At 47.7% G+C, this 22,841-nt stretch overlaps 7 protein-coding genes across 7 annotated transcripts; 2 read left to right on the forward strand and 5 right to left on the reverse strand.

The window, feature by feature from the left end:
* Nucleotides 1-3,850: 3,850 nt before the first annotated feature.
* On the reverse strand, nucleotides 3,851-4,421 carry CLAFUR5_12164 (uncharacterized protein; the record flags this gene model as incomplete). The annotated part of the gene is made up of 3 exons (XM_047911312.1): nucleotides 3,851-4,028; nucleotides 4,080-4,192; nucleotides 4,269-4,421. 3 exons carry the CDS (start codon nucleotides 4,419-4,421, stop codon nucleotides 3,851-3,853), a joined length of 444 nt encoding a protein of 147 aa, XP_047767581.1.
* A 695-nt stretch (nucleotides 4,422-5,116) lies between these two features.
* Nucleotides 5,117-8,110, forward strand: CLAFUR5_12165 (Rho-GTPase-activating protein 8; the record flags this gene model as incomplete). Its single annotated transcript, XM_047911313.1, has 2 exons — nucleotides 5,117-5,162; nucleotides 5,214-8,110. 2 exons carry the CDS (start codon nucleotides 5,117-5,119, stop codon nucleotides 8,108-8,110), a joined length of 2,943 nt encoding a protein of 980 aa, XP_047767582.1.
* A 268-nt stretch (nucleotides 8,111-8,378) lies between these two features.
* CLAFUR5_12166 (uncharacterized protein) lies at nucleotides 8,379-10,001 on the reverse strand (the record flags this gene model as incomplete). The annotated part of the gene is made up of 1 exon (XM_047911314.1): nucleotides 8,379-10,001. The coding sequence occupies one exon, from the start codon at nucleotides 9,999-10,001 to the stop codon at nucleotides 8,379-8,381; it is 1,623 nt and encodes a 540-aa protein (XP_047767580.1).
* Nucleotides 10,002-10,335: 334 nt separating this feature from the next.
* Nucleotides 10,336-12,138, forward strand: CLAFUR5_12167 (uncharacterized protein; the record flags this gene model as incomplete). Its single annotated transcript, XM_047911315.1, has 1 exon — nucleotides 10,336-12,138. The coding sequence occupies one exon, from the start codon at nucleotides 10,336-10,338 to the stop codon at nucleotides 12,136-12,138; it is 1,803 nt and encodes a 600-aa protein (XP_047767323.1).
* Nucleotides 12,139-12,174: 36 nt separating this feature from the next.
* CLAFUR5_12168 (Glutathione S-transferase 2) lies at nucleotides 12,175-12,984 on the reverse strand (the record flags this gene model as incomplete). Its single annotated transcript, XM_047911316.1, has 1 exon — nucleotides 12,175-12,984. One exon carries the CDS (start codon nucleotides 12,982-12,984, stop codon nucleotides 12,175-12,177), a length of 810 nt encoding a protein of 269 aa, XP_047767583.1.
* A 920-nt stretch (nucleotides 12,985-13,904) lies between these two features.
* CLAFUR5_12169 (uncharacterized protein) lies at nucleotides 13,905-14,507 on the reverse strand (the record flags this gene model as incomplete). Its single annotated transcript, XM_047911317.1, has 3 exons — nucleotides 13,905-14,196; nucleotides 14,250-14,389; nucleotides 14,436-14,507. 3 exons carry the CDS (start codon nucleotides 14,505-14,507, stop codon nucleotides 13,905-13,907), a joined length of 504 nt encoding a protein of 167 aa, XP_047767584.1.
* Nucleotides 14,508-14,955: 448 nt separating this feature from the next.
* CLAFUR5_12170 (uncharacterized protein) lies at nucleotides 14,956-15,486 on the reverse strand (the record flags this gene model as incomplete). The annotated part of the gene is made up of 1 exon (XM_047911318.1): nucleotides 14,956-15,486. One exon carries the CDS (start codon nucleotides 15,484-15,486, stop codon nucleotides 14,956-14,958), a length of 531 nt encoding a protein of 176 aa, XP_047767209.1.
* Nucleotides 15,487-22,841: the final 7,355 nt, after the last annotated feature.

Raw genomic sequence — 22,841 nt, forward strand, 5'->3', positions numbered from 1 at the left:
GCCCTCTACGGTCTAAAGGAGTCCCCTTTATTATAGGACAACTCCCTAACCGAGACGCTAGCCTCCCTTAGACTAGTACCCCTATCGGACTCCGAATGTATCTACTATAATAATGAGGTTATGTTCTTCTTTTACGTTAACGACCTAGTTATACTCTACTACTATAAGTATAAGGCCTATACTACTAATATTAAGTAGCGGCTACTTACTAAGTACGAGATATACGAGCTCGGTAATCTCTCCTAGTTCCTAGGAATTAAGGTTACGCGCGACAGAAACAAGCGCTTACTATAGCTCTCTTAAGAAGACTATATTAAGAAGCTAGCCGCTAAATTTAGTATATCTACGAATGTACGCAAAACGATAGTACTAGTAGATTAACACCTTAATTAGACCGTTCTAGAGGGTCATTAACCTACCTCTATCGCTATCCTTACGTACTAATAACGTATAGGATCCCTTAACTTCGCCGCTATATATACGCGGCCTAATATCGCCTTTTCCTTATCTATACTATTATAGTATCTAACTAAGCTAACTGAGACACACCTTAAGCTTATAGATCAGTACTTACGCTATCTCCTAGAGACTAAGAACCTCTGCCTTATATATAGCGCTAGCAAACATATCACTAGCCTTTATAGCTAACTAGAGCACCTCGGTAGTAACTACGAGTTCTTTAGAGTATCGGACGCGTCCTACGGCATAAATAATGACAGGACTAGCTTAAATAGCTAGGTCTTTATACTGTTTAGTAGACTAGTAGATTATAAGGCATCTAAACAAATCACTATTACTAAGTCCTTAATAGAGGCTAAGCTACTCGGGCTTTCGTAAGCCGCCTTAGAGCTTATATAGTAGGAACGAGTCTTTGCTAAGATATACCTTTAGTTCAATTAGCGTACCTACTTATACTACGACAACACGTAGACTATCCGCCTTATTAACTAATAAGGGCAAAAGCTTAATACGAAGCTACGCTACGTTAATATCTACTACTACTAGCTCCGATAGTAAGACTAGCGCGGAGACATTAAGATTAAGTATCTTAGTACTAACGACATGCCTATAGACGGGCTGACTAAGCTACTTCTACTATAGAAGTATAAGCACTTCGTTAAGCTACTTAATATAGCTAAGGAAGGCGTAGACCTACGTACCTTAGTACCCTCTATAGCCGTATTAGGAGGTAACGGGCTAATAGACGCCTAAGAAGCCCGTAGTAGCGGCCTTACCTTATCTCGAAACGAACACCGAACGGCTTTATCTTTACGGACACCTCTCTAGAAGCGCTAGTAGGCGCAAAATACGGCCACTAGTAGCTACTAATACTATAGACGATAACGAAGCTAGGGTAAAGTATCTACTATTCACCGGTACGGCCCTAGTACTATTATTAATAGGTGTTTCTCGGACTCCTATTAGCTAACAGCGTAAGGGGGAGAAACACCCCTATTACTAGTAGTAGCGTACGCGGCCGACAAAAGTAGCGCGTCTAATCAGAACGCGAGAAACGCCTCTAACTTGCTACTAGTAACAACACTACCACCTTATTACTATATTATCCGCTACTTTCGCACCTTATATACCCTTTAAAAGTATAGAAAGCAAGGCACCCCGAAGGTGCCGTTTTAACTTTCCGATACCGTTACTCCGGTGTTACCTATTAGAGCCCTATTACACCTTATATAGTATAAGCTCTATCGTAGACAGCCTAGTACATTACGCTACTAACTAGTATCTTATACTCCCTAGGGGCAGAGCGAGCTCTCTTACTATTCGCTAGAGCGAAATAACTTAGTATAGAGTAATTATCGGACAATTTAATAAGTTAAGCGGACGACAATATATATTTAAGCATACGATAGGACTAAGGCTACCCCTAGAATAAACTTAGGACCTCTAATGTTTACCGGTAGGTAAGATGATTATATACTTAAGTAAAAGTCCGTGTAACGGGACTATTACCTAAGCTATCTTACCGGTAATAGTTATACGTTCTATACTTTATTATATAGGTAACAATAGCAGTAGTGAAAGTAAGGAATAAGGGAAGGGGTACAAAGCTCACCTTACTCACCTTAGCTCACTTCACTTGAAATAGCTAACTTACCCTTACTATAGTAGTAGCAATACCGAGGGCCTAACGTTACTACTATAGGTAGGGGGGGTAGTTATAATAGGGTGCACGCGATTATATAGGAATTAGCTTATTTACTCTAGCGTACGAGCTAAGGGGGTGTGTCGCGATCCGAGCGTATATATAGATAACATCCTATTATTAAAACTTGAGGCTACGTATACTAAGAATTAGGTAACTAATTAGTTACCTATAGCCTCTTTAAGAGCAATACTTGTCTATTCTAGATAGATATATATAATACACAACCTACTTTTGAAACACCCTATATAAGCCCGTATAATAACTTCCTACACTTCTAACGTAAAATCTATATTGTCTTTAAGAAGGTAAAGGTTATAACTATATAGGTAGTATAGAAGATTAAGTTAAGTACGAAGCTCCTATATACTCGTTAAGGAGCGTCGTCTATATAGTACTATATCTTAGCGTAACTAATTAGACCGAGTAGGCTAATTACCGAGTACTCTAGTTAGTCCGATTAGACCGGTCGAACCGAAATAGAGTAGCTCTGTCGTCTCCCTTAGCGCTCCGTTTTGCTAAATAAGTAGCTATAGGTTCCCTACAAATCAAACCGTAATATAAAGGACCTAAGCCTACTATTCTACTATCTATTTAATATGAGCCCTTACCTATCGAAGTAGTACCTCCTTATATTTCTTAGTTAGTAACGGCTTATATATTACGATATATCGTAAGAAGCCCTCCTTCTTAAACCTAGCTCTTACTATCCGGACGTCGCTAAAGATACCCTCTATCGCGGTAATCTATTTATATTGTAGAGGGCGGCTATTAGTATTAGTAGTGGCTCGATAGATAAGTCGCTAACGCTTAGAGGTGTTAATTATAGATAGTAGGCCTCTCTTCTTCGGTATAGAAGGTAGTACTCTTTTAAGCCGTAAGATTACTAAAGAGACAGAGCCTTTATTAGTATAAAGGGCGTCTATAATCTACTATATCGGCCAGTAGGCGTGTTTATAAAGAGACTATATCTCGCCCTTCTCAAATTCGGTAAAGACGCGTTCCTTCGGTATAGTAGCGATAGATAGCGCGTATATAAGTGTGTAGATAATAAGATTGAAGGTAGTAACACCTTCTGAGATGGACATGGATAGCCGGAAGGGATTAGCGTAAATACAGGGGTTGTAAAAACTATGCCCAGGACTGTAGTATCTATTCGCTCCTCGATAATTGAGTTCATACTCGCTGCGGCTCCCGGCAGCGCTAAAATCCGGCGTACGACAACGAAATCGCGGAGAGCTTGTAGTGGTGAACGACATAGTCCGCCGTAAATCCTGTGGCGCAGCAGGTAGTACGAAATGGCAGTCCGTAAAGGGATGTGATGAAGATGCACACCTTTGGTGACTGCGTGATGAATGCTGCGTGATCAAGTATCGACCAGTCTCTTTGCTCGGTGACAGGCCACTGATCATTTCTCAATATGGACAATGGTGAGATCTGTGTTGAGCAAAATGTCCTGCGTTCAGCCATCAGCTTGGCACTTGAACAACTTTGGCTACTCAGAGCGAGCAGGTGGAGACCTGAACAAAGCTTACCTGCGAATGAGGTGCCCGTCCACGTGAGTTGTAGCGAGGTCGTGTCCGGACCGATTTCTATAGCTTACAGCAAGGCGGCGGTCATCCTCGCCGACAGATCTGAATGCCTCGAATGCTTCACCTTGGCGGAGACAGCATCAATCGATCTGCGACTTCACTCGGACTTAAGCTCGTTTTCGAGACGACCAGTGATGGCGTACTGGTACTGCTCGACCATGGATTCGAAGGCCTGGTACTTGCGGGCGTGGCACTGTTGCAGTTTGCTCTCAATGTCGCGTTTCTCTGCCAGCAGCTCACCGAGGCGGTCCACCTGCGGGCGACGTGACTCTCGCCTGTGCAGTCAGCCACGGCAACGCGACTTGGGTTGCTCTCGCACAACTTACAGAGCTTCTTGATGCTGTTGACGACACTCCTTCATCTTCTTCTGTACCTTGTCGATTCGTTGTTTCCGGAACTGGTCAATCTCTCGCTCGCGCTGCTGTCTGCGAGCTCTGGACTAAGATATGATGAATCAGTCGTGCCGACCGTGTTGAGACGGAGGCAGTGGGTGTCGATCATGTGGCCGGTCCTACCTCTTCCTTCTGCTTCTGCATGCCTTCAGCGAACTTCTGGAGAGTCGCATTAACATCCTGTGGTTGCGATGAGCCCTGAACATTGTCGTCGCTCGTGCTCGCAGGTCTCGCAGGTTCAGCCTTGATGGCCATGCTCGACTTGGCTGGTGCCATGATTGACCTCGATGGCTGACGTTGATTCACATGTGTTCGGAAATGGGATGTTTATCAAGGTGTTTGATATGGCAGGCACCATTCCGTTGATGCCTAACATTCAAGGCAGTGACATGGCACCACGTCATCCTTCACGTGCAACATACATGTATCCTGCAATCCTTGCCGTTCAAGCCACATTGCTGGGAAGGCTTGAGGCTTGAAGCACATGGCATTGCTGTGCATGAGGTAGGAGGTATGGCAGGAGTCTTTGGTCAGGACTTGCTTCCACAAACAGACACACACATAATAATCACCTCCACTTCGATTACATGCATTGGAGCGCTCCTCTTGATCTTGTTTGATGTTCCAGGACGTCTCCAACTACAAATTGATGGACCTTTGGGGCTGAAACCCTGAACACGACGAACTTCCTTGTCCTCGTGCCCAAACGACACCTCCCTGATCGTATGTTCTTGCATTGCCTTCTTTCTTGCCTCTACCAGAGCAACACTTGGACCCTCCCCCACGACAGACGAGGTACACGGCTACCGTATAGTGTGCGGACCGTCTGAACCACGAAACGAAGGCCGGCGCGAACCACGGCTCCGCGACATTCGTTCATGCCCGGAAACTGCGCATTCCTGTACACCAATTGGCCATACCAGCAGCGCAGGCGCACATAGAGCTGGTACACTTGGACTACATTGGCAGCTATGAGTTCCTTCTCGAGCACTTTCTGGTCGCCGGACTATGCAGCTGGTAGGCACTGACATCCGCAAGCGAGGCGCCAGGCAGACTGACAGTTCGCAGGTCTTGGAGTACTCTTTGGAAAGCTGCAACAAGGCGTGCAAGAGAATGACCAGATACTTACCATTGCGCGCATGCGCGCAGATGCGGAGGATCTGTATGGGCAGAAGCTCGGAGACATTGAAACAGCCACAAACAGGATAGACGGAGGCTTTCAGAGGGACGACGGAGCGAGCGTCAAGAAGGCATACGAGGGAGTGCGCTCTGAGATGACACAGGCGGCGGGAAACCACCGAAAGATTGCATCCAATATTCGCGAGCTTGTCGTGAATCCGTTCGGCCGCTGGTGTGATCAGCATGCAGCGAGGGTACAGAACAGTCAGGATGATCTCCAGGGACGCATAAAGGCACATGACCGACAGGCAGAAACAGTGCGACAGTATCGCAGTGCATACTACAACAAATGTCGGAGGGTTGAAGATCTGGACGAAGAAGAGAAGCTGGCCTTTCAAGACCCAGGTGCTGCGGCTGCTACAGGCTCTCCTAAGAATGCTCCACAGACAGTGCCCAGCATCAAGGTCGAAGAGGAAGAGCCAGAACCCGAGCCTGTCGAGATTGGTGACAAGACATACATGCCCGACCAGCTCAAGAAGATCCTGACGCACGTACTGGACAACATTCGGCTTGGGGAGTACAAGGTGCCTATCATAGGTACTTATCAGAATGTGACGACTGGTGCCGAGATAGTGGACTATATTCAAAACCACCTGCAGGCAAACAGCGTTGCATACGCAGAGCAGATTGGACAGGACCTTGTTAACAACGGCTTCCTGAGGTTGATCGGAAATGTTGGCAGTAACTTTGCCAACAGTAGCAAGATGCAGTACCAGTGGCGACCAAAGGTGTTCCAGCTTACAGGCATACCAGAGAAGCGACCAGGGCTACTGAACCGCACCTCAACAATCATGTCGCAAAGCTCGGACAGCTCAGTATCAGGCACTCCTGTCATAGGAGACAAGGTGTCGGAGTACCTCGGAGGCTGGAATCCACTGAATAACGCACATCCCAACGAGACCCCAGCCGAGAGACTGCGAAGGGAAGCGCGGGAAGCGGACGAAAGATACAAAGCTGCAGTGAAGAAACTTGACGGAATGCGCTGCAGCTTGGAGGAGGCCATGATTGATCACATGAAGTTCATGGAACGTTGTGAACTTGACCGTCTGAAGGCGATCAAGAGTGTCATTCTCGACTTCAGCGGCGCTGTCAGCAACGTGATACCTTCCTTGCAGTCAACCGTTGACAACATGATGCTCTTCCAGGAAACCGTCCAGCCACTGAGTGACCTGCGGTACACACTGGAGAACTACAAGACTGGCAGCTTCCTACCAAAGGTCACGGTCTACGAGAACTACTACAACACGAATGACGAGCAGACGTTCGGTGTCGACATTGAGGCGCGAGCACGGACCGACAGGAAACGCGTGCCCCTGATCATTACCACAATCTTGACATTTATGGACTCGCACTACCCGGATCTGGAGGGCGACGAAGCGAGACGCAATGTCTGGCTTGTAGACGTTCCGCTCGGCGCAACACACCATCTTCGAAACCAGATCAATACCGGCAAACGCGTGGAGCAGGCGTTGCTTGAAAAGTACGAGGTGCCCATTGTGGCATCCGTACTCAAGCTGTACCTGCTGGAGCTGCCCGACAGCCTCGTGAGCTCGCATGTATACGAGATCATCAAGACTGTCTACACAACCACTTCTCAATCGGCATCGGAAAGCGCCCGGATTCAAGTCATCCAGTCGACTCTTGGACAGCTCCGTCTTGCAAACATCGCCACCTTGGATGCTTTGACCACACACTTCACCAGACTCATTGAATTGGCCAGCGCGGACGACGAGTATGTCGCAAAGCTAGCTGCGACGATGGCGCCGTGCATCATGCGACCGAAGCAGGAAACTGGCCTCAGCATGAATGAGAAGTACAATGTACGGCTGCTCAAGGACCTCTTTCAGCATAAGGATGCGATATTTGGCGAGCTTAAGCGGCAGTCCAGTCTAACGCATACGAACTCTGGCTCTACGAGGCAAGCTCGTGCCATCAGTACAGATGAGTCGAGGCGCAAGGAACACATGGAAGAACGACAGCGCGCTATTGCTGCTGCACAACATGGTCAGGCTCACGCTGGAGGTACCCGAAGCCGTGCCGCAAGCCCCTCATCAGAGTCTTCAACAAGAGGTCCCGTTCCAGCCGTTCCAGCCGTTCCAGCCGTTCCAGCTCATAGACGAGATCGCAGCCGTGGACCAGAGACTAGATTTCCTGTGAGCACGACTGCGGCTCAAACATCGGAGAGACGTGTCACATCGCCAACACAGTCAAGCACCTCGAGCCACCGTGACAGCCTTAGCGTACCGCAAAGCCCTCTAGGAGGCAGAGCTCCGCCGTCGTCGACCACAAGAGACACTACTGATAGGACCAATGGCTTCCACCAACCTCCCCCATCGGACCTTACCGATGATCACACCCCAAAGGCACGATCCTCTATTGATGAGGCAAAGCGCGCGTCCGGCCCAGCGCCAAGAATCTCTGCCTCCATCAATGCCGCAGGAGACTTCGCGAACCACAATCACTACTACGCAAATAGCACAGACTCGAACTCCAACATCACCAGCAGTTCCCGTCCGACCTCCGAAGCCTCCGTCCCAGGCATCAAACCACCAACCTCCAAATACCGCATCACAAACCAAGACGAAGTCGACTCGTCATCAGAAGCCACACCCACCGACTCCACACCGACCAAAACCGACAGCTTCACCCGTCGCACGGCCTATGGTCGGAGAGGCACTGGTGGTTTGCAGAGACAGAGCCTAGTCAACAAGCACGACAGCGCAGAGCCCGAGCAGGAACAGAGTAAAGGCGTACAGCTTGAGGACAAACCGATGGATTTCGATTAGAAGCCGGATTTCATGATGAGGGTTACACTTGAGGATAAGCCAATGGATTCTGACTAGGAGTGGAATGGTGGAGAGCTGCCTCCGAGTCCGACGGTTGAGGTTTTCAAGTGAGTACGGTCGGTTGTGATGTGGTGCGTCCTAGCGTGTGTGTGTCAAATTTTTTGGGTTTTGGGTTGGGATTGTATGCTAGTTAGAGAAGGTATGGACTGGGAGCGAGAGGAAATGCGATACGCCTTGGTATGCATGCAAGGTTATGTAGATACTATAGTCACGAAGCGGATGCATTACTGCCTTGTGATAGAAGTCTTTCCCGGCGTGTTTGATGACTTCCCAGCCCAGTCTCGCCACGACCCCATTGGAAGTATTTCCTTCCGACGTATTTTGTGGCTTTGTAGACACCGAAGAAGATGATTGCGTCGATTGAGGTCGTCAGCGCAATGGCGAGTCCGAGTCTACTGAGGTAGAACCCTGCTGAAGTCCAGGACGATGCTGAGAGGGGCGAGCGAAAGAGTGCACCGAAAGGACCACCGCCGAGAGGGGTGTACAAGTACGCTGCTGCGCTGATGCCTTGTGCTGTCTTGGTCGTGGTTGATGAGGACATGAAAGACTGTGCTATTGACCGCAGCATGAAAGACTCGAACGGCAGCGTCAGCAGTCGAATGAAGAAGCAGTCGATTATCGATGCCAGGTACTGCGCTGGGAGATGCGCCAACGCCGTGGAGCGATGCACTGGCGGTGGTTTGGTATCGATGTCATCGTAGTCCCAGTGGAGCGTTGTGTTGTTCTCGAACTCGTCGTCGCGGGGTCTTGTGGACATCTTCACGACGTTCCAGCCGCTCCGTTGCATGAGGGACGTTCGAGCTGACCATGTTTGATGCAGGAGCCAGCCTAGGGGGTCTTCGCGGAGGGCGGGACGTTCGAGTGGTGTTAGTTGGGAGGATGTTGGGTGTTCTGCGATTGTTGGGTAGCGGAAGGAGGTGAAGAGGCTGCAGATTGGGATTTTCTCCTCGTCTGCGTCGTAGTGGAGGGCTTTGTGGAAGAGAAGCAGGCCCACGGGAGAGGTTAGGCCCAGTAAAGGCAGCCAGCCGAATCGATGGAAAGAGTCTCGGTGCCATGGCAGGAAAGCTTTGAGGGGTGGGATGAGTGGCAGCTGCGGTGCCAGACCTAGTCGTTGAGCGCTGCAGTGGAACTCCATAGGCAGCAAGGCTATGTCGATAGCAGCTAGAAAGGTCTGAAAGCCGATAATCAGAGCTGTGTACATGCGTTCTCTGGACTTGCGACTTTTGCAGCGCCTTGAGAAGTATGTCTGTAGCCGTCCGACAATCTGCTCAGCAGCCAGGATCAGAGGCATTCTCACGCACAGATGAGCGATAGTATCGCCAAGGCCAGGTAGAATCATGGCAAGTCTCTGGTTGCCACTCGCAGTCCGTACAGCGCGACATTCGCTGGCGATGATATCCCACATTGAGCGCGAGGTATCGTAGAAGCCTACGTGTACACGCTGAAGGATGGACTCTGCCCATAGATGTGAGAAGAAGCTGATGGGTGATAGCGTGTACTCAAGGACTTCGCCATTGTCGTTCTCGGCAAAGAGTAGAGCTTGCCGCTGTTCTCTCGAGGCACGATTCCGGACTTCGGTCGCACGATCAGACTGGTCTTTCCGCTCTACCACACCGACGAGTTCCAGAACTTCGTTTTGTGCTTTTCGTAGCTCGGCGTCGATGGCGTCTACGGCTGGGTTGACAGGTCGGCCTTTGGAGTCATATTGCTGTCTGTACTCCCCGTCGTCTCCATCTTCCTGTGGCCGTTGTTCAGCCTCGATCACGGGCTCGGGATCTTCAAAGGCAGAACGTCCAAACGCCAGCCTGTTCAGGTACTGCTGCCGGCCCATGTTAACCCGTGGGCATATGCCTTCATGCGTTCCGGAGCGCTCTTGTTGAAGTTGAACGCCACTTCACGGGCTTGATCGCCATGGTGTCTCCAGATTCCTGATCAAATCCAGCTCGTCAATGTTGCCTGAGCTGGACGTAGAGCATGATGATGGCAAATAAGGGAGTGTTGATGTTCATGTCAGGGTTTGTTTCGATTGGATGTTTCCAAAGAGCATTTCTATTCTGCGCCACAGCGGGTCTAAGTTCGGAACAGCGGACCGAGCTCCGTTCGGCGAGCTTGAACTTTTTCATTCACATTTGCTCCCGCGGCACACGAGTTAGCATCCACCGGCCATGTCGTCCTTCTTCACCCTACCGGCCTCGCAGAAAAAGCGGAAGCGGGCGCAAGATGATTCTGCTCCACGTGCGAAGGGCAAAAGTGCACCGAAGGCCAGGGCGACTCGCGACGAATCCATTTCTGGCAGCGATGTGTCCGACGATGAAGGCCCAGTTCGTGGAGGCGACGTAGAAGTGGAAAGCTCCGACGACGAGGAAGAGTTCTTTCATGAGGACCCCAATGACAAGCGAATACGACTGGCGGAGCAGTACCTCAAGAACACGCGAAAGGAAGTGGAGGAGGAAGTGGGATTCGATGCGAAAGATGTCGACGAGGAGAATCTGCGGCGGCGCATGGGCGATCGGCTGAAGGAGGATACAGCAGAGACCCGAGGGAAGCTGTACCGATGGATTGCACAGGAGTTCGACTGGAGCAAGGCAGAAAGAGGACAGGCCAGGCATCATCAGAAAACTGTTACAGGCGTGGCAATATCTGGAGAGCATGCATACACAGTTGGCAAAGATGCGGTGCTGGTCAAGTGGCGTCTCCCTTCATCAGACAGATCGCTGAACAAGTTTGGAGAAGTGCCCAGCAGGAAACCTCAGAAAGTATTGGCTTCGACGAAGTTTGGCAAAAACACAAATAGCACGGATGCGGAACACCACACCATGGCGATACTATGCGTCGCAGCTTCGCAGGATGGCAAGTTTGTGGCGACAGGAGGAGCCGACAAGAAGCTGATAGTCTGGGATGCTGCCACTTTGAAACCTCTGAGAGTGTTCCCATCGCCTGGCCAGAGAGGCCACAGAGACGCTATCATCGGTCTTTCGTTCCGAAGAGGCACCAACCAGCTGTACAGCGCGAGTAAAGACCGGACGATCAACACGTATTCTCTGGATGAGTTATCCTATGTCGAGACGCTGTTTGGACACCAAGACGGAGTGGTGGATGTTAGTGCATTGGCGACTGAGACATGTGTGACTGTTGGCGCAAGAGACAGGACTGCAAGGTTTTGGAAGATCGTCGAAGAGAGCCAACTAGTCTTTCGCGGAGGTGGAGCGCCCAAAAGGGATCGATATGCGAAGTCGAACGACAGCGGTATCGATATGGCGGAAGAAGAGCCACCCCATGAAGGTTCTACAGATCGAGTGGCTTGCATCGACAATGAGACATTCGTCACAGGGTCTGATAACGGCTCCATATCACTCTGGAACATCAACAAGAAGAAAGCAGTGCATGTGTATGCTCTCGCACATGGCATGGACCCGCCTCTACCACTGGAAGAAGTCAGCGCGGAAGTCGACCCACCAGAAGAAGCGCGGACCAAGCCACAACCTAGATGGATCACGGCATTACGAGCAATACCTTACTCTGACACGTTCGTCAGCGGCAGCTGGGACGGATATTTACGAGTGTGGAAGATCAGCACCGACAAGCGACGCATCGAAGCAGTGGGACGCATAGGATCGACAGATCTGTCAGTGGAAGAGCTACTCAGACAGGAAGAACTCGATTCCGCAGCACTCTCCAACGATGCGCTCAATGCCATGATCGACGGCAGCGAGAAGCACAGTCGCATCAACGGCATCATCAACGACCTTGCAATTGCCGATCGAGGCGAGCGAGCCAAGGACGGCGTGGTCGTCGTCGCGGCAGTCGGCAAAGAACCACGTCTCGGCCGCTGGCGCGAAATGAAAGACGCCACGAACTGCGTGGCTCTCTTCGACATTCCCCGAAAAGTCCTCGACGGCGAAACTTCCAGCGATACCCTCGACGTCCTTCCCAATGGCGGTCATGATGACTTTGCAGGCTTCGACTAGGTGCCTAAATCGCGCAACGTACAAAGCATATGTACACTACGCCTTCGGATGCGGCCAACCAAACCTCACAGTCTCCTCCTCAAGTCCTTTCTGCACAATTCCAATCGCCCCATTCTTCACCATCCACTCAAGTCTATGATCCCTGTACTCCCTCTTCCTCCCACTGCCCTTCGCAAACGTACTCGACCCCCCGCTCGCCATCTGTTTCGCCCCTGCCGTCATTTCCGCGAACGTCTCCTTGATCGCCGGCACCTCACTGATCTTAGCGTGCCACAGCTGCAATGGACTCCCTTCCTTCGGACCATACCCGTAGTGAACGCTACGATTCAAGATAGGCGCAACGGCGATGTCGGCATAGCCTGGGGAGGAACCATTGAAGTACTCCTTCGAACCCAACTTCGCGGATAACCATTCCTGCAACTGCGCAGTCTGTTCCTCCGCAGCAGCGAGGAGCCGCTCAGCTTCAGGACCCGTGGCACGTTGGCACCACTTTACCTCCCCGACGGACCAATTAATAGCTTCATAATGCGTATCGCAGACTTCCTCGATCATGCGCGCTTCCGCTCTAACTTTGGGGTCCTTTGGCAGTAACGGCAGCTCGGGATGCTTGTCTTCGAGGTACATCAAGATCGCAGTGGAATCGAAAATCGCAAAGTCCCCGTCGATGAGGGCGGGCACTTCCATGCGTGGGTTCGCTTTGAAGAAGGCTTCGTTTGCTTCGCCTGAGCCGAGGTTGGGTGGGGTTTTGGAGGTGAAGGGGAGGGATTTGAGGCGGAGGGCCATGCGGATTTTTTGCGCGTAGGAGGAGACTGAGTGGTCGTGGAGGAAGTAGGGGGGTGAAGACATGGTTGGGGAATATAGGGGATGTTTGTGTTCCACAAGGATATCTAGGAGGTGGAGGTGAAGTCGAGGTCAGAGGTGAGGCATTGGTGGTTTGTCCTGCTTATGTCCGGCTGACATCAGGGGAGGGAGCTACCCCACCCCGGTTGGAGACTACACTTCGTTCCAGTCTTGCGACCCATCAGGACGGTCGTACTATCTGTGCTACAACGATGGCTTCAATGTTGAACCAAGGAACGGGGCAAGAGCATTGGTTATTCACATGGTCCAATCCCTCTGTCAGCAGAGCCCACAGAACTTCAAAATGGTCACCACACGCTGGCGATCACTGTTCCACAGCCGACATAAAGGGATACGGCTCGCAGGGCATGAACTCTCGAGACCATACTGGAGGTCTAAGCTCATAGCGAGACTCTCAGTCTATCGAGATTAGGCATGACACACTGTCGCTGTCAATACTTCCCTTGTTACACGGAAATGAAGCCAGTGGAAAGCGGTGACTGCAAGCAAGACATCGATGGAGATCTAAGATTCATATCAATCTCGTCGCCAATAGACCCGTACCACGCTCAGTGCTTCCGAAACGCTGCGTATCGGACAACGACAAAAAAGAACGTCGCCCACACGCGATTTGTTCCAATGCAGGGAATCGAACCTGAGGGGAACAATCAGTAAGGCTGTTTGGATGAGGCATCAGAGATCGGTGCGTACCCTGATCTTGCAGGACCTCGACATATTTATGATATGAGAGCCGCAAATGCTAAACCATTACACCACATTGGAGGAAGAATGCTGCTTAGTAGGGTAAGATATGGAAACAACTCAACTTCCGCTCATATTTATAGGCTGTTCATCTGGCCAGCCAGATCCAGCAGAAGTGTGTTGCATAGCACGTCCACTGACTCATCCTCTAGACATTCATGACCCTAGTGATCTCCTAAGATCGGCCAGATCGTGTCGCCGCCACAGCTCGACTCTCCGATGCCCTTCAAATTCGGGTTAATGTCCCACTCGACACAGGTCTCATGGTACACCCCACCCTGCTTGACGTTCTCATTCTCATTACAGCCATCTGCAATCTGTCGAAAGCCCCGGGTACACTCCTCCGGACTCATGTCGATATCCTCCGGACAACCACTGGCTCCAGTGGCGCGGACGCCGAAGGAGACTTGAGCGATACGGCCGTTGGTGACGTAGAAGATGTCGTCGTAGATGTACCTGGAGAGTGAAGTGTTAGTGAGGGTAGAAGAGATTGAGTGTGGTTGTCTCACTGGAAAGAGGGGTTTCCAGATGCGTGGTTCTTGCAATACTTGGAGACGAGGCCGTTCATGGTGATTCTGTCGAGGCCTTCGCCGCAGTCGAAGCAGGTGGTGTCGCGTTTGGTGATGGTTGTGGTGGAGGAGGAGGTGGTCTGTGAGGGTTAAATACATGGCTCATGGTATGGTGAGGCTACTTACCTGGACCGGTGACGCGGTGGTGTAGGTGGCTGCGTTGAGAGCGAGCACGATGAACTTGATGCAGGACTTCATGGTTGTGGTAATGTAAAGTTCTCACTCGGGTGGTGCTCGTCAAAGTCTGTGTTTGGGTTTTGTGGTGGTCGAAGGGGGTTTGAATTGAGGTCTATGTATGGCGACGATCACGAGGAAGATCATGCGAGTTTTTGCCTTAGTTGGTGGCTTGTGCGGATCTGCCCATCCACGCATGACCACGGCTATTGAAGGCTACAGATCATGGTATACAGCATGTGAACGAGGCGACATGGCGTTGAGTGAGGTGTTGATCCATGCTCGCCGATCGAGAGTTGTATCTATTCGTTAGGATGCAGGGGTACTAGTACGTACCGGGAGGCACCTCTGTGGACATCACAAGCTACCAATCATGTGCAGGCTATTTTCGCCGCTAAGCTAATCTCCCATAAAACAGCATTACTGAAAACTGCCTAGATGTCACCAATCGCTCACACTCTACGCTGAACGTTCAAGCCCCACGCGACCAAATAGTGTCCGCGCCACAACTACTCTCCGTCGATCCCTTTAAGTTCGGATTGATCTCAAAGTCCAAACATGCTGTCCTCCACGCTCCTCCCTGCTTGGTCTCCTCGCCCACGTTGCAAGATTCCCCAATCTTTGCGAAATTCGCCTTGCACTCATCCACTGTCATGTAAGTTACTTTCGGACAGCTAGGATCTGGGCTGGCTCGAAGTGCAAGAGAGAGCTGACCCATCTCTTGGCTGGTATAGAAGAGGTCGGGGTAGACCTGCTGCGCACTGGGGAATCCTTGGAGACCCTCGACACAGAATTTGGATATGAAGTGACTGACGGTGAAGTCATCGAAGCCGTGGCCGCAGACGTAGCAGATGCTGGCGTCGCGTTTGGCTAGATTTGTGGAGTTGGTGGTAGCAGCCTTCGAGGTGACGACGAAGCTCTGGTCATGGACCGGGATTGGCAATGCCGCAGTATAGGTGGCTGCACTGAGCGCAAGCGTGGAAATTTGAGTCAGGAAGTGCATGGTTATGGTTATGTCGATTCGAGTCTGTTGATAAAGGGTCGTGTGAGGGCTGTGGTAATGGAAGAGAAAGTGCGCGTACAAGTATAGCTTGGGTGCTGAAGCCATTGCATGAGTGAATAGTGCTGTGTAAGACTCATTGCTATGGTATGGAATATGTGTGGCGAGGAAAGAGGTGAACAATGCAAGGTCGAAAGCGACGCTAAGCAAGCGGAAATATGCACGTGTTTAGGTGAGTGAAGTGCCTGGTCCGTGCTTCGTCGACGCTCCATACAGTCCTGGGCATAGTTTTTACAACCCCTGTATCTACGATAACCCCTTCCGGCTATCCATATCCATCTCAGAAGGTGTTGCTACCTTCAATCTCATTATCTATACACTTACACACGCGCTATCTATTACTACTATGCCGAAGGGACGCGTCTTTACTAAATTCGAGAAGGGCGAGATATAGTCTCTCTATAAACACGCCTACTGGCCGCTCTAGCAGATTATAGATGTCGCGATCCGAGCGTGCACATGGGCAACATCCTATTATCAAAACTTAAGGCTACGTACGCTAAGAATTAGGTGACTAATTAGTCACCTATAGCCTCTTTAAGAGCAACACTTGTCTATTCTAGATAGACATATGCAATACACAACCTGCTTTTGAAACACCCTATATAAGCCCGTATAGTAACTTCCTACACTTCTAACGTAATAGTTATAAGCCCGGTTAGCGCTTACTAATATTCGCTACGATAAGGAAGCCCTAAAGCAGAGTTTGTATCGTTATAGCACTACTACTACAACTAGTACAGTAGTATCCCCTAGGCCTAGTGAACCTACGTAGAACTTTTACTAGCCTATAACCTATTTTATAGTTATAGCTACTACCGAGACGCCGGTAACTACCGGTACCCTACCTTAGGGTACCGTAGTTCTAAAGAGCTATAACTAATAGGACAAGTTTGACCGTTAGCTAGAGCTCTACGTAGAGTCTTTAAATGTCTAGAAGTATGTAGATCCTTACTAACTAAGTAACGAGCTAATAGAGCCTACTTACTTAACGTTTAAGGAAATCTAATAAGCGTATACGGTAGGAGACGCTATATTAAGAGATCTTATTAAGCTACGACAAATAGACGTAGACCGAAGGGAACGGATATACGATATCTTTGCTACTACGCGATTAAAGCTTATTACCTACCTTATCCGTACGACGACAGAGCTAGGGTAAGAGCTAATATACGGCTAGAATACTCTTAGAGCGAAATACTAGGCTCTTAAGGATTAGTATAGTCTAGACGATATACTACGTAAGCGGCAGCTTACGCTTAAGCTGTCTAGGCTTTAGAAGGCTAGCGTACGTAGAATCGATAACTAGTACTTAGACTAGTTAGTTTTATAGACTAAGATACTTAAGTATAACTACGCCGAGTACGACGACCTTAGTAGACACTTCCTACTTGCTATTTAGTAGAAGTAGGCTCTAGCCTACGGTGCTTCTCTATATAACGAGTAGAAGCGTAATAAAATGTTACTACAAAAGCTTACTAAGCGTTACCTCGAATAGATACGCGATACCGTACTAGTAATAACTAGCGGTCGACTAGTCTTCGTAACCTTCTCCGGAGAAACCTTAGTAGAAGCAGAGGATAAAATAGTACCTATAGGTACTAGTCAAAAGGAGGGTGACCGTAGTAGTAGCCGTAGTAATAATAACCGTAGTAATAGCCGCGGTAATAAGGGTCATAGTAGTAGCCGCGGCGATAAGAATAAAGATAAGGACAATCATAGGCCAAGCGGCTACTAGAACATTACCGGCGAGCCTAAGGACACCTATTATAAGGGCCTGTTCTTATACGATATGATCAACCCCGATAAGCGCCTAGTAAAGGATTAGCGCTTAGAGTAGTAGAAGAAGTACTTAGAAAAACTTTATTAACTACTACTTAAGCGACGACGGCGAGCGTCTACTTAGCGTATTGAATCGTAACAATCGTAAGGACTAGGAACGTGACAAGGCTATTGCTAATACGAAGAAGGCATTACTAAGCGATAAGGGCTTTATTAGCCTTACTGTTCTATCTAGCTCAATTAGTAAGTTAAGCGTTAACTTTAGGGATTGCTAGGTATATAATAACTGTTTAGACACTTATATAATCAATCATTATAACTAGGAGGGTATAGATTTTATTATAGAGCGCCTTACTACCTTAGAAATCTAGGCTAGAATAACCACCTTTCTAATTATAGCGTTAGGGCGTATTTATATATTAATTAGGGGCCATTTATTCACCTTACTAGATATAGCTTACTGCCTAGGCTTTTATATAAACGTTATCTCTTACATACGTATAGAAAAAGCCGGACTCTAGTAGTACGGACGTAGCAATTCAATGTGGCATAACGACACTAAATTAATAGACCTATACCGCCCTACTAGTACAATCCCTTTCTTTAAGGTACTCATACTACCTAAGTCACCTATTATTTACTAATAGCCTATAAAAGAGGGCCTAGTACTGCCGAAGGTTACTAAAAAGATACGTAACGCGTACTTTATTAGCACTATTAGTAGGGGTACAAACATCGGCGATGAACCTACTAATAGCGTAGCATCTCTAACTACTTAAGAGGATAGTAACCGTACCGTTCTCGTAGTTATAAACAGTACTAGGGGCACTTAAGGTGTAGCTACGTCTAGTAGGACCCCTATTAAACACCGAAAGCTCTCTAGCCGCTAGTAGCATCAAATCTTTAGTCATATTAGCGCTAAACGTATTAAGTAGTTACCGCTTAGAGTTAAGGGGGTGATTATTAACGATGGTCTAAGCGTACCCCTTACTATATGTTGTAGAGTATATAGGCTTAGTAAAGCTTATAAGGTGTACAATCGGTCTTAGCCTATTAGGGTGATGACCCTATACGGCTATATAGCTATAGACTTAGTAGAATTTACTGTCGCCTATAACGGTAATAGGTACCTCGTCTACTTCTACGATCTAGGTACCTATAGACACTTCTAGTTCATAATTAAGAACAGGGATTAGTAATCGGTATTAGCTTACTTTAATAGCCTACTAAGCTTTATTAACTTCATTAGTCGTAGGTTCGTATACTTCTATAGCGATAACGAGCCCGCTATTAGGAAGGTGTTTCGCTTAGTTATTAATAACAACAAGATTAAATGGCACGTAACCGCGGAATACGCGCCTACGTAGGACCTAGTAGAAAGAGCTAGAGCTCTCATTTTTACTATAAGTAGAACTATTCGTATCTACGTACGATTGCCGGAAAAGCTTTAGCTAGAATATACTATAGTAGCGGTATATATCCTCTAGCGATCCCCTATCTAGTCAAAGGGCTAGAAGACCCTATTCGAATTAGTAATAGGACGAATTCCGAACGTAGGTTATATAGTAGTATATAGCTCCCTTATATACGTGTTTATCTATAGACTAGATTAGCCTAGTAAGAGCGAGAAACTCTAAGAGAGAGCGCTTATAGACTACCTTATAGGATACGACTCTACTAACATCTACCGCGTATAGGACCTATTAAAAGATAGGGTTATACGAGTCAAGGACGTCCTCTTCGATAAGACTACGTTCTATAACCTATTACGCCTAATAGTAGGGTATACGACCCCTATCGAGAATATCGTAATAGCGGAACCGGCTAAAGAGCCTAAATAATACTACGACCTATATATCGCTTATTACGAGTAAGACATAGTATAGGCCGAGGGAGTAGAAGAATAGGCTTAGTAGCCGTATACCTAACAACCTCGAGACGCCTACTAAAAGCTCCTTAGGCAAGAACTATACTAGCCGTAATACCGCGAGTTAGTAATATATAACTAAAAAGACCGGCAAATCGAGCACGTAACAGATCACGTGACTTAAGACAATATATAGTAGTTAGTATATAACACTACTAACTACTACGACACCCTATAGTAGCAGATAATAGATACCCTTACCGTAGAAGACCGTAAGGAGATTATAGGTGACACGGACCCTAATCGCGAGCTATATCTATTTATATTTATACTACTAGAAGACGCGTTAATATATAACGCGTCTAATATACTACTCTTCCCCCTAGAGCCAGAGCTCTACACACTAGAGGAGTCTAACTATATAGTTATAGAGAATAGAAAGCGCCTACGAAAGGCCTACTTCTACTATATACTATACTAGATTATAGTCGCTAATATAATTATCGGCTAGATATCCGGTATACGACCTAGAATACGCGCCTATCGCGACAAGAGCGATCGAAGCCCTATACAAAGAGACAATAGCCCTCTAAGGCGTATTAATACTACTACCTCTATATACCGCGATAACCTTCCGCCCGAACCTTCTAACTACCGAGCCGCTATAAAACACCGCTTCTCCTAATAGTAGATCGAAGCTATATCTAAGGAGTTTGCCAAAGCCCTAGTAATAGGCACATTCAGATAGGTCATAAAGGAAGAGAAGGATTAGGATGCTTAGTAAGAGGAGGGACTTTAGCTACTACTACCGCTAAAGTAGGTATATAAATATAAACTAGACGAGTACGGTATACTAAAGAGCTTTAAGGCTAGGCTATACGTAAGAGGCGATTTGTAAGGAACATACTTAGATATATACGCCGCTATACTACTAGTAAGTATATTCCGCCTCTACTATACTATAGCCGCGAGCTTCGACCTAGAAGCCGAACAATTCGATATTATTAACTCCTTCCTAAACTCGGACCTACTATATACTATATATCTATAACCACCTCCTAGAATCGATAGGCTATCCTATAGACACGCCCTTAAGCTAGTTAAGGCCCTCTACGGTCTAAAGGAGTCCCCTTTATTATAGGACAACTCCCTAACCGAGACGCTAGCCTCCCTTAGACTAGTACCCCTATCGGACTCCGAATGTATCTACTATAATAATAAGGTTATGTTCTTCTTTTACGTTAACGACCTAGTTATACTCTACTACCGTAAGTATAAGGCCTATACCACTAACATTAAGTAGCGGCTGCTTACTAAGTACGAGATATACGAGCTCGGTAATCTCTCCTAGTTCCTAGGAATCAAGGTTACGCGCGACAGAAACAAGCGCTTACTATAGCTCTCTTAAGAAGACTATATTAAGAAGCTAGCCGCTAAATTTAGTATATCTACGAATGTACGCAAAACGATAGTACTAGTAGATTAACACCTTAATTAGACCGTTCTAGAGGGTCATTAACCTACCTCTATCGCTATCCTTACGTACTAACAACGTATAGGATCCCTTAACTTCGCCGCTATATATACGCGGCCTAATATCGCCTTTTCCTTATCTATACTATCGTAGTATCTAACTAAGCTAACTAAGACACACCTTAAGCTTATAGATCAGTACTTACGCTATCTCCTAGAGACTAAGAACCTCTGCCTTATATATAGCGCTAGTAAACATATCACTAGCCTTTATAGCTAACTAGAGCACCTCGGTAGTAACTACGAGTTCTTTAGAGTATCGGACGCGTCCTACGGCATAAATAATGATAGGACTAGCTTAAATAGCTAGGTCTTTATACTGTTCGGTAGACTAGTAGATTATAAGGCATCTAAACAAATCACTATTACTAAGTCCTTAATAGAGGCTAAGCTACTCGGGCTTTCGTAAGCCGCCTTAGAGCTTATATAGTAGGAACGAGTCTTTGCTAAGATATACCTTTAGTTCAATTAGCGTACCTACTTATACTACGATAACACGTAGACTATCCGCCTTGTTAACTAATAAGGGCAAAAGCTTAACACGAAGCTACGCTACGTTAATATCTACTACTACTAGCTCCGATAGCGAGACTAGCGCGGAGACATTAAGATTAAGTATCTCAGTACTCACGACATACCTATAGACGGGCTGACTAAGCTACTTCTACTATATAAGCACAAGCACTTCGTTAAGCTACTTAATATAGCTAAGGAAGGCGTAGACCTACGTACCTTAGTGCCCTCTATAGCCGTATTAGGAGGTAAAGGGCTAATAGATGCCTAAGAAGCCCGTAGTAGCGGCCTTACCTTATCTCGAAACGAACACCGAACGGCTTTATCTTTACGGACACCTCTCTAGAAGCGCTAGTAGGCGCAAAATACGGCCACTAGTAGCTACTAATACTATAGACGATAACGAAGCTAGGGTAAAGTATCTACTATTCACCGGTACGGCCCTAGTACTATTATTAATAGGTGTTTCTCGGACTCCTATTAGCTAATAGCGTAAGGGCGAGAAACACCCCTATTACTAGTAGTAGCGTACGCGCGCGACAAAAGTAGCGCGTCTAATTAGAAAGCGAGAAACGCCTCTAACTTGCTACTAGTAACAACACTACCACCTTGTTACTACATTATCCGCTACTTTCGTACCTCACACATAGCATATACTTGCCTAAAACAAAAAGGTGTCACCACCCGAAGGTAATGACCTTTAAAAGTATAGAAAGTAAGGCACCCCGAAGGTGCCTTTTTAACTTTCCGATACCATTACTCCGGTATTACCTATTAGAGCCCTATTACACCTTATATAGATAGATAGATGATTCATTTACCCGTTGTGGTGCCCTCCGGCCCATGCGGGTTTATGTCTATATATGTTACTGCATAAGGTAGGAAACCTATTTCTAGGTAAAAACCTCCTCTCCTTCTCTAATAGCTTCCTTGCCATGAGTTCTCAGTTTTCCTTCCATTAGGGTGCACTAGTGTCATAGTGGTTAGCCTCTGACTACCTTGTCTGCAACCCTAGAGTTGTCCCCCTCTTCCTGCTCTCCTCCTCCTTCTTTCTCTCCTCAATCCATCTCTCTGTTTCCCTAGTAAGAGAGAACTGCTCCAAAAATCCTTGGTGGATGATCCACCTTGTAATTCTCTGGAGGTCTCCCTTATTGCTGATCATGGCTTGGAAGTTTCTGTTCCTTGCCCTTGCCCTCCATTCACCTCTCCCTGTACTCCATTCTTTGCAAACCAGAAGTCTATGTTCGACATTCTGGGACAGGTAGCCGCATGGGCAACTCTTGTCTTCGATACCTGGGACTTTTCTCTGATGCAGGTATGCCCTGACTCCGATGTGTTCAGAGCGGATTTGTATTGCTATGCTTGCTTCTGACCTGGTCAGGTCTGAGTACAGTAGGTAGTTGTGGCTACCAAACTGTTGGAGTGCCTTTGGGGTTCCTGGCCTCTGTGGGGTTCTTGTCCATTCAGTCTTCCAGAGGAGTCCTGCCATCCTTTCAGCTAGAGACTGTTGCTTCTTCCCTTGGCTGGCTGCTGATCCTCTCCCTTGAGCCCTTCTGTCCTGTTCCTGCTGGGCTAGGTGCAGCTGTTCTGTTAGTTCTTTGAA

This window comes from Fulvia fulva, chromosome 10 (genome assembly GCF_020509005.1).
Source record: "Fulvia fulva chromosome 10, complete sequence".
NCBI lineage: Eukaryota > Fungi > Ascomycota > Dothideomycetes > Mycosphaerellales > Mycosphaerellaceae > Fulvia > Fulvia fulva.